At 40.3% G+C, this 12,938-nt stretch overlaps 1 protein-coding gene across 1 annotated transcript in view; it reads right to left on the reverse strand.

Moving 5' to 3' along the window:
* The window catches only part of LOC145992113 (SEC14-like protein 2), a 99,556-nt gene extending 86,910 nt beyond the window's left edge, over positions 1-12,646 (reverse strand). The window contains exon 1 of the mRNA XM_083128358.1: positions 12,514-12,646. Within this exon, the coding sequence (XP_082984484.1) occupies positions 12,514-12,564 (51 nt within the window). The 5' untranslated portion in view covers positions 12,565-12,646. The remainder of the gene's footprint in view (positions 1-12,513) is intronic.
* Between the last annotated feature and the right edge of the window lie 292 nt (positions 12,647-12,938).

The raw sequence follows: 12,938 nt of genomic DNA on the forward strand, positions 1-12,938 counted from the left end.
TAAAGCGAAGCAGGAAAAGGAGAAATGGGATGTCCCGTTTCGCCTTAGAAAGTTCGTGTCACATAAATAATTTGAAATTCTATTGGGGGAGGTGAAAACATAATAAGGCGAAACGGGAGGACACGATTTAACATGTTGGATGCTTAATTCAATTGAACGTTTCTAAACATTCCTTCAACATATTTGGTTTCGTTGGACTTTAGTATACTTTCTTCCATGTGTGTTTGTACTGTGGCAGCAGAAGGTTTTTAAGTGTGTGTGTGAGGGGAGGGGGCACCGAGTGTGGTGAACGCCTTTATGTTTCTCTCAAGTGTTTGTGGATTGGTGTTCCACACAATTACTTATATTCTTCTAATTCTTGTTCTCAGTATTTCAAGATGATAGAATCCAAGAATTTCTTTCATGTCCACCAAAAAGTATAAATATATAATTTGTAAATCGTTTTGTGAACGCTGTCACCATATCGAGACCTCGCAAGAACTTATTTTTTTCTCGCATGTTTTTCATTAGTAAGCGGAAGAATTTTATAATCTACACATAATGAAATAACCAATAAACCGGAAGAAAATTATTTGAGTAAAAAAATACTTTGAAGACACACACAAAAATGGAGTTAATGAAAGTCCAAGAAAAGTTAGCATGTTGTGATTTATGTATTGTGGAGATATACGTATTTGCATACACACACGCAATACGAAAGACATAGATACACTATGTAAGAAAACGAGGTGAAGTTCATTAGGTTCACTTAGCAAGACTAAAATAAAAAAAAAACGTCGGTGGAAATTCCCTGAGCGTACTAATATCATACCACAAACATGCCATTGTCCGAAAACAAAAAAAAAAGGACTATAAAATACTACGGAACCGGTTTCAGGATGAAGAAAAATGAGAGTCATTTCGCCATCTGCAGCAACACGAGCAGATGGAGGGAAGCGTTAGCCTAATAACAGGCACGTGACTCACACACCTAATTCGGATTTGCGTAATAGAAGAGTGCGAGATTTACCAAACCATGTGGGCGTTTCTTTGTTTGTTTGTTTAGTGTTCATCTTTGTTGCGAATACAGTCACGGACACTTTAGGTAGCTACGAGTCAACGAGATTCTTATGTCCCAGAACTTCTGAGGTATTCGTAGAGACTTTGTGGACTTGTCATCGTCGTGATTAGCCAAAAGTGGCAGAAAAGCGACGTAAAATAACCGAATCAATCAATCACTAATACCAACACTACATAATAATAACCCGTGGTTCGACAGTCCTCGATGGGCCTTGACCTATCTCCCGACTGCCAGTCTCCCTCCCACAATCCTACCTAGAGGTGTGGAGATCTTCAACCAGTAATGGGGGTGACGTGGGGTCAGCACGTCGAACCCCCAGCCGTTATGGGAGTTGGCCGTGACAGGGTTACGCTACTCGCTCGTAGCTCCCCAATTTTCTCACGGTGGTGGGCTGCCACCGGTCCTATACACAGGCCGAGAACCCAGAGACTGAAACCCAGGCGGACTCGAACCCATTCCGTCCCGCAGTCGGAGCCCAACGCACAGTGCCTTAAACCGCACGGCCACGGAGGAGGACTCAATCAATCACTCATTTCAGTAATTTAGCGGTATTAAACAAAGGACAGTTGTCCTGGATATTCACTCATCTGCTTATCAAGTAGTATTTCCTCAAAGACATAATCATCTAATAATTATTATTCCTACTTTTCAATTTTATTTCAATAGACTGCCGCCTACAAAAATTTACTGGCGACGCCCATGGTACAGTGGGGTGCATAAGTATTACCAAGCAAACTGTCCATCACCATGCTTATCGCTTTATGTTACTTCTCCTGAGTTTCAAGAATTCAAAACAAAACGCCAAGTAGTCTGCTAGCAGCCTCTGCACCACCATACTGAAAAATCTGTTACTTAAAAATCACGTAGGATGCAAGAGAAACATTTATGAAAATAATCATGGACAATTTGCCGAGCAATACTTGTGCATCCCACTGTATCAGGTGTTCTTTTCGCAGATGACGGAGAACATAATTAAGGGGTGGGTGTAATGTCTCAACATCGTACGTAATGATGGCTTTCTAGAACTGCAAGCACAGAACAACTCAGATTTTACCACGTTTTCGCATGATATTTTCTGAAAAGGCGATTTTCACTTTCAAAACGCTCCCGATTTCTTTGACTCATTTTATACGTGGTTCGTAGCTCCATGCTCGCAGTTTTAGTTTCCTTGACCTCCATTCATTTGGATTCGATGAACCAATGGCTTCCTACTGAGCAGTGGCCATGGCAGAAAGAACTGTGTTATTTGAACTCAAGGTCACGTAGGGTTGGGGAGGCCAACTGGTGGTCATCCATGTCTCTTTCTCGAAGTTGTCAAAATTGCGTTCAATGATTTTGGTTCATTTTACTTCGGTTTTCTGTCACTTTTTGGCTAAACGCGAAAATGAGGATGAGTGATGATATGATGAAATTGATGAAGAAACACTCACAAAGGTCACCCATACTCGGGCTGCAATTCGAACCTGGAACCCAGAGGCGTCTCGTGAACGCATGCGGTGCATGCTGCGCATGCGTCAATTGTGGAAAAAAAGGACAGCTTGCTCTGCGACGACATTCATGAGCATTTCTACATTCTAATTTCTTCATATAGGAGAAGTATTTATTTTACACGAGCGAGTTGAACTAAGCTTATATTACATTTCTTGGATCTGAAGTGACGCATGCATCAATTGTGCGAGAAGAATTATTACTTTCTTTCACTTCAGATCCAAGAAATGTAATATAAGCTTAGTTCAGCGCTCTCGTGTAAAATAAATACTTCTCCTATATGAAGAAATTAGAATGTAGAAATGCTCATGAATGTCGTCGCAGAGCAAGCTGTCCTTTTTCCCACACTTGACGCATGCGCAGCATGAACCGCATGCGTTCACGAGACGCCTCTGCTGGAAACCCCGCCGTAGTAGGTAGTTTTAACAAGTCAACAAGAACAACTTTACGCTGCGATAGTGTAGTTAGTACTGGAACTTCAGTTTCCGGCAGTAGCGGAGATTGGGTCCAAAATCGGGGGGGGGGGGGCAAGGTGCCAAAACTAGGGGCCTCCCCGATGGCGCAGTGGAAGCGTCGTCGCCTTGTAATCAAGGGGTCCCGGGTTCGATTCCCGGTGGAGGCACATAGTGGTTCGGATCCCACTTTAAACTGTAGGTCCAGTCCCGATTAGCCTTACTGTGCATAAAGTGGACTTAAAACAACAAATCAATCCAATCCAATCCAAAACTAGGGGGGAAAAGACAGTATATTTTCCTTTGTAGATAAGATTTAGCATAGTGCGGGGGCAAAAGTGGAGAAAATTGGGGGGCAACCGCCCCCCTAATCGCTGCCACTTTAAAGTAGTATCCGTAGTAGTATCAACCGTACTTGTGCCCCCACCGGGACCTAGTGCTGTTGAATTTTTTTCGTGGTTTTGTTTTTCTTAAAACTAACAAAAGGCAGTTGTCAAAACCAATAATTGGTTTTGTTAAATTTAATTTTTTCAAAAAACAGTTTTCTGCGCTCTGAAAAAAAAAGCGATTCCGCCAACACTAGTAAGAAATTTGTCGAGTTACTGCTCCACCAAGCTCTACTGGCACATTCGTCGAATTCTCCGTCGTAAGCGAACATGGGAACGGGGGTAATGCAATCAGCTGCTTACCGTGTATTCATGCGCCTGCGTTGCCAAAATGTGCGGCGTTCTTAAACGCATAGTCGTCACCTTTATTCATTGCCAAGTGTTTGTGACGTCGTGAAGGGTAAAACCGTACACAGCGAAGGCAGAGACGTTATATTTAACGTTGTCGAATTTTTGGACAAGTTAGCAAGGGAGGGCAGTTATACCAACACGTGCGCACTTGGGCAGAAGCGAAGGGGAACATTTTCGTCTACGTTGACTGCGAGAGGAGTAAACAAATGACTGTCCACGTTAATTAGCGACTTTTCTGGGGTCTTCTCTTCTGAGTACAACTGTACTTAGCTACCCTTGAGCAAACACAACGCTGATATCTCAGCTGAATGGTGGATCATCCCGAGATATTATTCAAAGAACTCGCTTACATGACATCACGCAGTGGTTCTTGTTTTTCAAAGAATAGTAACGCTATAACATTTCCCAGATATGTGTTAACTTGTACTGAAATCTTCTTGGGAAGCATTAATTGAAAAGGCTTCCAGAATATCTGCTTTGGGCAAATTTGCGAGGACCTTAACCGAGGTTACAAAGGCGTAGCGAAGATTTTTCTTCAGGTGGGGTCCGACGTTCAATAAAATGTGTTGGAAAAATTGTTGGGCGAAAATAGTAGTGAAACAAGAACCTTCCATGTCACTATTTATATCGCTTATAACTACTACATTCATAAAATAATACTTTTGTGAGAATTTTGAGGAACACCCACATACCAGAAATGTTACGCTTCCAGCGGTGTTATTCACAGACTGTCTGCAAAAATAAATTCGCGAGAAGCACTAAAAATCACGTAAAAAAGTGTTAAATCAGCCGCCCCCCCTGTCACCTTGTAATCAAGGGGTCCATAATATTCATATATATATCCATTTACTGTGGGCTAATAACGTTTAAAATTTCATAGAGAGCTCAAGCACGCATTTTTTTACTGTAGAAAATGATGGTAATCGGTCAATCTTTTGTGGTGTTAGCACAGCAAAGAATACATCATAAAATCTTCACATTGCAAAAAAATATTTTTCAATGTAAAATAACGGATGACAAAGATCTGTTGCAAAGAAGTTAAGAGCCGCTCAGATTTCACTTTAAGAGTGAGCTCTTCATGCAATGTATATCAAATGAATTATCCACATTAAAAATAAAGTTATATTTAAGCAAAACCTTCTGCAACGATGTATGGTAATATGCGAATAACTTTTTATCATAACTATGTATCACCGATCAACAATTTTTAACAAGAGACCGCAAAAATTTTAATGTATATACCTACACGTATTTATTTTAGTTTTTGTTCGCGATCTTATCATCACTCATCCATTAAGTATATAGACACACACAGCTATAACTATACTCACCAAAACGAAACGGTGACGGTTTAACGAACATGGCATTAGCGAAAACCATTGAAGCTTGCATCTGCGTGCCGTTCAGCCAATGTGACAATATGAATGGCAGACTTTACAACTTTTCCTTCCACGCAACAGCAAAGGTACTCCATTGTGTGGTGGAAATCGCTTGACCACTTATTTTTCTGCTATTGAAAGTTAAAACAAACATTGAAGTTTCTCCTGTGAAGATATGTCTGTTGAGTTCTTATCGTAAAGTTGTAAACGAGGTTCTTGTTTCTTTCCGAGTCTTCTGCATTGTGTTTACTTTCACCCCTTGTACTTGTTTTATCAATTTTAGCGGAAAGTTGCGGAATTTGTTCGGTCTTGCACTTAGCAAGTACGGTTAACGATCGATTTTTTTTTATTCACATCACATAGGCGCGTCAGCATCTGGAGAGGCCTCTCCGATGACGTAGTGGCGTCTTTACCTTGTAATCAAGGGATCCTGGGGCTCGATACCCGGTGGAGTCACATAGAGGTTTGGATCCCAAGTCCAGTCCCGATTAACCTATCTCTACATAAAGTGGACTTAAAGCAAAAGCTCAAACAGCGTCTGGAGTATTCTAAAGCCCGATCAACCAAAGAACAAACTTCAAATTCTATTTTTGTCTTTTCCACCGAACCCTTAAATCAATCGAATTGGTCCACTTGCCGTGGTGAGGGAAAATTCTTGTGCTATTCTGCATTTCCAAACTTGTACCAGATGCAAACGTTTTCGAAACAGGTGGCAAAGGCACCCCCAACAAGTGAAAGGTGCTGCTAAGCCTAACGGTCGCCGCCGGGTAGCACGCGAATGGGCCTCCGATTCTCTCCCTGTCCCTGAACTGCGAGCGAAGGCAGTTGTTGACAACAGAAGGTGTCATGTAGGACTGGACAACAGTGTTGCCACAATATGAGGGCACAATTTCCCTTTCCAAGGGGCCAAATTTCCCTTTTTGGACCACTTTTTCCCTTCACCTAAGCAAATTATATAATAATAATAATAATAATTAGTAGTAGCAGCAGCAGCATTATTAGTGGTGGTGGTGGAAGCAGTAGTAGTACGTAGTTAAGTATTCCGTTGGTCCATGTTCGATGAATATAAAATATATTTTTTGAAAAAATATCACATTTCAGTTTCACTTCCTGGCCAGATGTCCCAGGTTTGAATCCTGGTCAGGAATCCATTTAAAAATCGTTAATCCTCATCGTTACTATTTATCCAAAGATGCATAAAAGCAACGTACAATAAACAAGTAGGAATACAAAATAAATAAATAAAATAACATAAGAATGTGAATAGGAAATTAGCATAAACTGTAGTAATGTAGAGTCAGATGACCTTAAAATTTCCCTTAAATTGTGGTATTTTTAATCGAAATTCCCTTTTTCCCTTTTGGTTAAAATTTCTGTCCGAATTTCCCTGTAAAAGGGAAATTTCCCTTCATGTGGCAACACTGCTGGACAAATATCGGGAGTGTAGCAACACCGCTTCCCCCCCCCCTTAAAACTCCCATATCTGAAGGCGAGAAGTCTGTATGTGTTCTTTGGTAGATCGGATCTTTAGGCGGGAGCTTATTATGAAGGGTACACCCAACGGCGAAAGAAACAGTAGGCGAATTGTCCACCACCATTTTCATTCGGTCTGAATATTGTGTTGACAATGAATTGAAATAAAAACGTCAATAAGCAGAGGGCAATGCCTGGTTCGAACCAACATAACGAAAATAGCGGTGGACAATTTGCTTACCATTATCTTTGCCGTTGTACATTGGGTATTCATTGAAAACATAGCGACCATGTATCTTATCTCATGCAATGTGGTTCTCAGCTTTTATTGTTATTATTATATCCTGTAAATCTATTCTAGCACTGTAAAATCACCATTAAATTACACACACACACACAATACTTCTTCCTAGAAACAAATATTTAAGGAAAAAATCCCCGCAAAGAAATTTTGATGGCGCCGTCTGCGGCATTATCCTCCACCCTGTGGGGACCACTTTGCCAACTCAGAAAGACCCTTCTGTGACCTCATATTCCTCCATTAGGAGGTTTGCCACAAGCTTATTCCACATGACACTTGAGGTCAACACGCAGACAGTGAAGGCGACGAAAATATGCTATCTCGGAATGCAAGTAGCCTTCAAACATTCTACAATTATTCCAACAGACATTGTTTATTACTCTGCGACATTGAGCGAAATCTTCGTCGACAAGCGCTTCTCACACTGTTTCAGGTGCGTGAAAAATGCGATTAAATGGTGTGGGTTTTGGGGGGGGGGAGTCTTGGTAAATCGCGTCACCAGAGTGTAAAAACGAGAACTGAAGCGAAAGAAATTGCGTTAAGAAAGCGCGTATCAACCTGCCGTGAAAGCACAGCATGTAGAAAGTGCTGATACGATAATTCCCGAACATATTCTCGACTAGACAGAGGACACCTGCGTCGAAATCAAGGAGCCTGGGTTCGATTCTCGCATGAAGTTTATAACTCGGTAGTTCGAAATTTGTTTTAATCTGTGCTTCCGCATAATGTAGACTTAAACTCCTCCGAACTTTGTATATGGAAAAATCTCACGAGTTCATATCGCGCCATGAAGCTAGATTGATTGATTGAATTTAAAATTTTGGGGGCGTCAGCACTTAGGCTATTTTGCATCAGTCACATTATGGGGTCCAGCCCTTTACCATAACTAAAATATATGTAATATAACATAGCTGTAATGTCGAACGACCTAAAATATTAATATTCTAACTTGGATTAAAAGCTGAGGCTGTAAAGGGGCACTCAGCACACAGAAGGACAACACACACAGCCTCACGAAAGTTCGGCATGGGCAAACTGCTGACTCATGGTGGCCCACTTCTAGCTACGGTCCTGGTATCACATAATTTGCCTCACCTGCGGGACTAACCCAAGAGGTAGAAATGAATGTTGCCCCCGCCCCCACTTGGCGGCGACATTAAATTTGTATTTTTTCATAAACATTTATTTACATACTTATAAAATACATTGCATTTTTATATTTATAGAAGTTTTCAACCACAATTTCAGTTTTTTTTGTCGGTCAATTTTAATCGCGACTTTTGCTCTTTTAATGTGCGATTTAATTGATATGTCCGATATTTCATGTTTTTATACGAGAATTTTTCATGTCCTTACCAGTGATACGAGGCGGCAAAAGTTGAAATTGAAAAAACAACAACTTAATAGCATGGGTTATTCTTACGTGCAAAGTCAGATTTATACAGGGGCGTCCGCAAGAATTTTCCAGGCGTTGGCGGAGGGCGCAAGCAAGGCATTCCCCTCCTAAAACGCTCTTCAGTTTGAAGTTATCGCGTGCCTGTAACGATCTGTACGTCTAACTTGTAATTACGAGTCATTTATGACAATTAACTCAAATTAGTGACTGAAATGAAATTATGTGTGTGAAATATATAATTGGGCAATAACCTCCCTTCCCACCTCCCCCTCCGAATAACCTTGACTGCGACCATCCTGAATGTTCCTCAATGTTCAACAAACATGTCGTCAGGTGGAGACCCTTGAGGCTGAAGAGTAGTAATATTACTAAATTTAACGATTTAAAGCTGTTAATATCCCGTATTAACTTGCGTTAATTATTCTTGGAAGTCTATTTTGAAACTAGTTATTCCAGAACAGTAGTTATTTGGAAATTTGTGATTATATCCAACCGACGTCATAAGAAAATTCCCGAACGGAAAAAAAAGTTTTCGAATACCTACGTGTTTCATTATATTTTACCCAACTCAATCACACTAATTTGAAAACAATTGCTATTTTCCGACAGGGCGACGCGAATAGTGTTGCCCACGAGACGAGACTTTGGCCTGTCTCGTCTCGTGGAGTCTCGTGGAAATGCTGTCTCGTCTCGAAAATATTAGTTTGTCTTACGACACATGGTCAATCTCGTCTCGTCTCGAATTTTTAAAAGCCTGTCCCGTCTCGTCCCGTGGGCAACACTAGACGCGAAAAAATCCTAATTTACTAAGCGCGAGGAAGTTTGGAAATAACTGTCCAAATCAGTGCTTAGTATCGCACGCACACGCATATTGGCAGACACACGACATGTATTTCCGCAAGGAAAACATTGGACTTTCCGTTGTGATGACGTGAGTTTACAATTTATGCGTCACAATTTTCGAGCTGGCGAAACGATTTTGGATCGGTTGCTTTGGACTGAATACCAGGTTTTTTGGGTAGTGGGGACAAACATTTTTTTACCTTGATAACATAATAAATAATTGACAGAAAAATTTGGGATTGCTTGATATTTTATTGATTTCTTTGGTTGTGTAACGTCGCTATTTACCTAAAGGTTAATCGTAACGATGGAGGAAAATGGGTGATTAATGAAATGTCAGATATGCATGCCATATCCGGAATTCTAACCCAGGGTACGGTATCGAATCCAAAATTAGTGGATATTTATCTGCGCCCTACACCATTTACTTAGGCACAGATTATTAGATTTTAGAGGTTCGGTCGTCCCAAGTTGTTATATATGTGTGGGGGGAGGGGGGGTTGTGTGTGTATAGGACCTAAGTCTACTTCTGCAGTGTTGTAACCATACACGGACTGGTGAACTGGCTGTTTGCCATTGCCTTGACACAGTGTACACAAACCGATACATAGCATATTCGTTATCATGCTCATCACTAGAGCTAGGATTTTAATGACCTTAAAATTGCCAAAAAAATGACCTTTAAAAAATGCATTTATGACCTAATACATGCAAGAAAATGCCCTATAAACTTAGAAAAATGACCTAAAAATTCTGAAAGATTTGTAAAACAAATTTATAAACTACCAAGATAAATTCAAATTACTAATTAACGTTACAGTATCTATCACATGTTCATTGCGTATTAAGTACAGAGTTGTAGTACACAACAAAAACTATATGAAAATTTTCAAAAGTGAATGATTGTCGGTTTTCCGACACGGAAACATTTCTCTCGATTTCCACCTACACAAGAGGAGCGTACTTGAAATGAACAATATCACTTGCTGTTAAGTCAATTTCAATTCCATAGAATGCAAATTGCTTCCCTGAGTAAATGTCCGATACAGAGCACAATACTTTGTACCCCCTGTTTTTAACAATAATCCGTCTGGCGACAATATATTTACTGATAGAGGGGGAAATCACATTGTTTGAGCTGAATTGTTATACAACAGCTTGTGTCAACAATACTGCACAGAATTTCTTTGTTTCTTCAAACACAGTCATTCAGAACTGCGCTGAATGAGACGAGAGTCTGGAACTTCAAAGGGTTACATTTGCATCTAAAATGCCCCTTCTTTCACCAAAATGTAGAAAAATTCATAAAATTACTTTTAGAAGGTCGAAAAATGACTCAAACTGTTTAAAAAGTTTAAAAAATGCCCTTTACTCCAAAAAGGGTAAAAAAATGCGCTAACAAAGGCATCCAAATAATTCACTTACATACATGTAAAACACATTTCTATCTACTTATGCGATGTTTCTGCCTTACCAAAAAAAATGCATTTGCATCAAAATCCTAGCCACTTTAGTTTTACGTATTGGGTTTTACACAGTACGTTACAGACATTCTTTTTGGAAGTTAAAGATGCCAAGATACTCTGACGTATTTAAATATAATATTTACAAAAAATCAATTGGCTAAGATAATTGCTAAGAAGGTAGTGCCTGCTAAAACAAACTGGGAAAGGATCCAGGAAAGAATACATCAAGATGATAAATTATATCAAATAAAGTTAATCCTACGCTGACATGAAGTGTAAGGTTGGATTGTAGTGAAAAACCTGCCCGTTGGAAAGAGAACAATGAATGAATCTCATGCTAAATTTCATTAGCTAATTTTAGAACACTTGTTTTAATTAACTACTCTAATGCTTGTTTCAATTCAGATAGGAACAGCGATCAAAAAGGGTCGGGAGGAGATTATATTCTTCTCAGTTAAGAACCTTTTATTCCATCACCTTGTGTCTTGTCTCAATGTTGATCCATGCAAGCATCCCTCCACATGTCCCCAAACTCGACCAACTATCCTCCCAGCTGAGTATTAACACTGCGAGCACTCATTAAGAGCTATAGTGTCTTGGTTCGAATTCCCGTCCAAATAGCTTTTCTGTAAACTTTTGTCGACCCAATATAAACTACGCCGACCTCCGTGGCCGAGTGGTTAGCACAGCGTACTATGACAGGGATACCAGGTTAGAATCCCGGCCTGGGCATAGATCTCCTTTGTGAGTGTCCCTTCATCACTTTATCATCACTCATCTTCGCAATTAGTCAAAAGTGGCAGAAGAGCTAAGTGAAATAAACCAATCAAAATAAACTGCGTAAAGAATTTAGCTCTTGGAATAAGGGATCCGTCCAGTGACGTACCCAAAGGGCTTTGGTGGGAGTCTTAACCATCCCCTTTGGATGTCAAAATAATGTCAAAGGCAGGAACATATTGCAGAAAGAGAGCTGACTACTGAAAAAAAGTATACGTAACCCATAGGCGCCGATCGGCGGGGCAAGGAACTTTCTTCCCCCCCAAATTCACGTAGATAGACAGATTTTACATATGTGTACATACATAAAATATTATTTATACCAACCTTACCCCCCCCCCCCAAATTTATTTCAAGTTGCCGCCTCTGACGTAACTAGGGCTGAGCCGATAACACTTTGACCCGAACCCGATGCTCTTACCGATACCTGAAAATTGCAATAATTAAAATTTATTCAAAATATTCATCAATACTGGTGTGTAAATATTCTTCTCCATTCATATTCATCAATTTACCAAGAAATTTGCTTTAGAATATTCAAGAATTGCATCAAAATATTATAATAGATGTTATGTAATCACAAAATACAGTTTTTCGTGGAAAATTGGTGCAAAAGAAAGAAACTTTGAATTTTGCATAATTTCCAGGATAATAAGACTCCGCGAAATTGTCTCGCAGCATTTTTGCAGACAACATGCCGGAAAAGTATCGGCTGGTATCAGTAGATGAATTCCAAAGGATACTTCCCGATACCAGTGGTATCTGCCGCTACAGATGCATGGGCAACGGCTCAGCACTAGACGTAACCCCCCTTCCCTTTCGAAAATCCTGGGCACGCCACTGGGTGCGTCATGGGCTTTTGGAGAGGGAACACTTCTGGCCACAGCCTTAACGACATACAGGTGCTTAATAAAGATCGCAGTGTGGCACGATTAGCATACAATGAATGATTAAATAGCACATCAGCATGTATTGTCGCTAGTTGTTGCTTTCCACGACCACATAACGGCGATCGGCTGCCCAATTTGACAATGTTTACTAAAGTTTGAAAACACGCTTGTGAGTTATCGACATCATTTGAAACATTTCTCGTCATCAACCACAGAAAATAAAAGCGGAGTATTCGTCCACTTGTCCTTACCTGATCGAATATGCTCCGCTGTTCCTTCGTCATTGCTTCAATCGGATCCATGGCTAGCGTCTGCTCGGAGGTAAAAAACAAATGCCAACCGCACACCGCAACACCTAAATCAGAACTGACGGTCGCGCCACGCTGGGATGCCGCGCAGGCTCACGTGCGAGCGATATTGTGTGACGTAAACACTCCCAACTGAAGGTGAACTGCAATTGTGTGTATGGGAAAAGCGAAATCAGATAGTTACTTGTGTTTGAAAGAAAATTGTGGAAGAAATTCATGCTTTTAAGTACATTTTTTTCATCCTTTCCAATTACTGGACTTTATTGCGTTTTAACTTCAAGTTATTGTGTTCTTCATTGTTCTTTGTTTTTGCTGTTTTTTCCGCTTGCTCCTACTTAATAGGCTCCTGGAGGGTATGTTTTTAGAAA

The sequence above is a fragment of the Lepisma saccharinum genome, chromosome 9, assembly GCF_977018435.1.
Source record: "Lepisma saccharinum chromosome 9, izLepSacc3.1, whole genome shotgun sequence".
NCBI lineage: Eukaryota > Metazoa > Arthropoda > Insecta > Zygentoma > Lepismatidae > Lepisma > Lepisma saccharinum.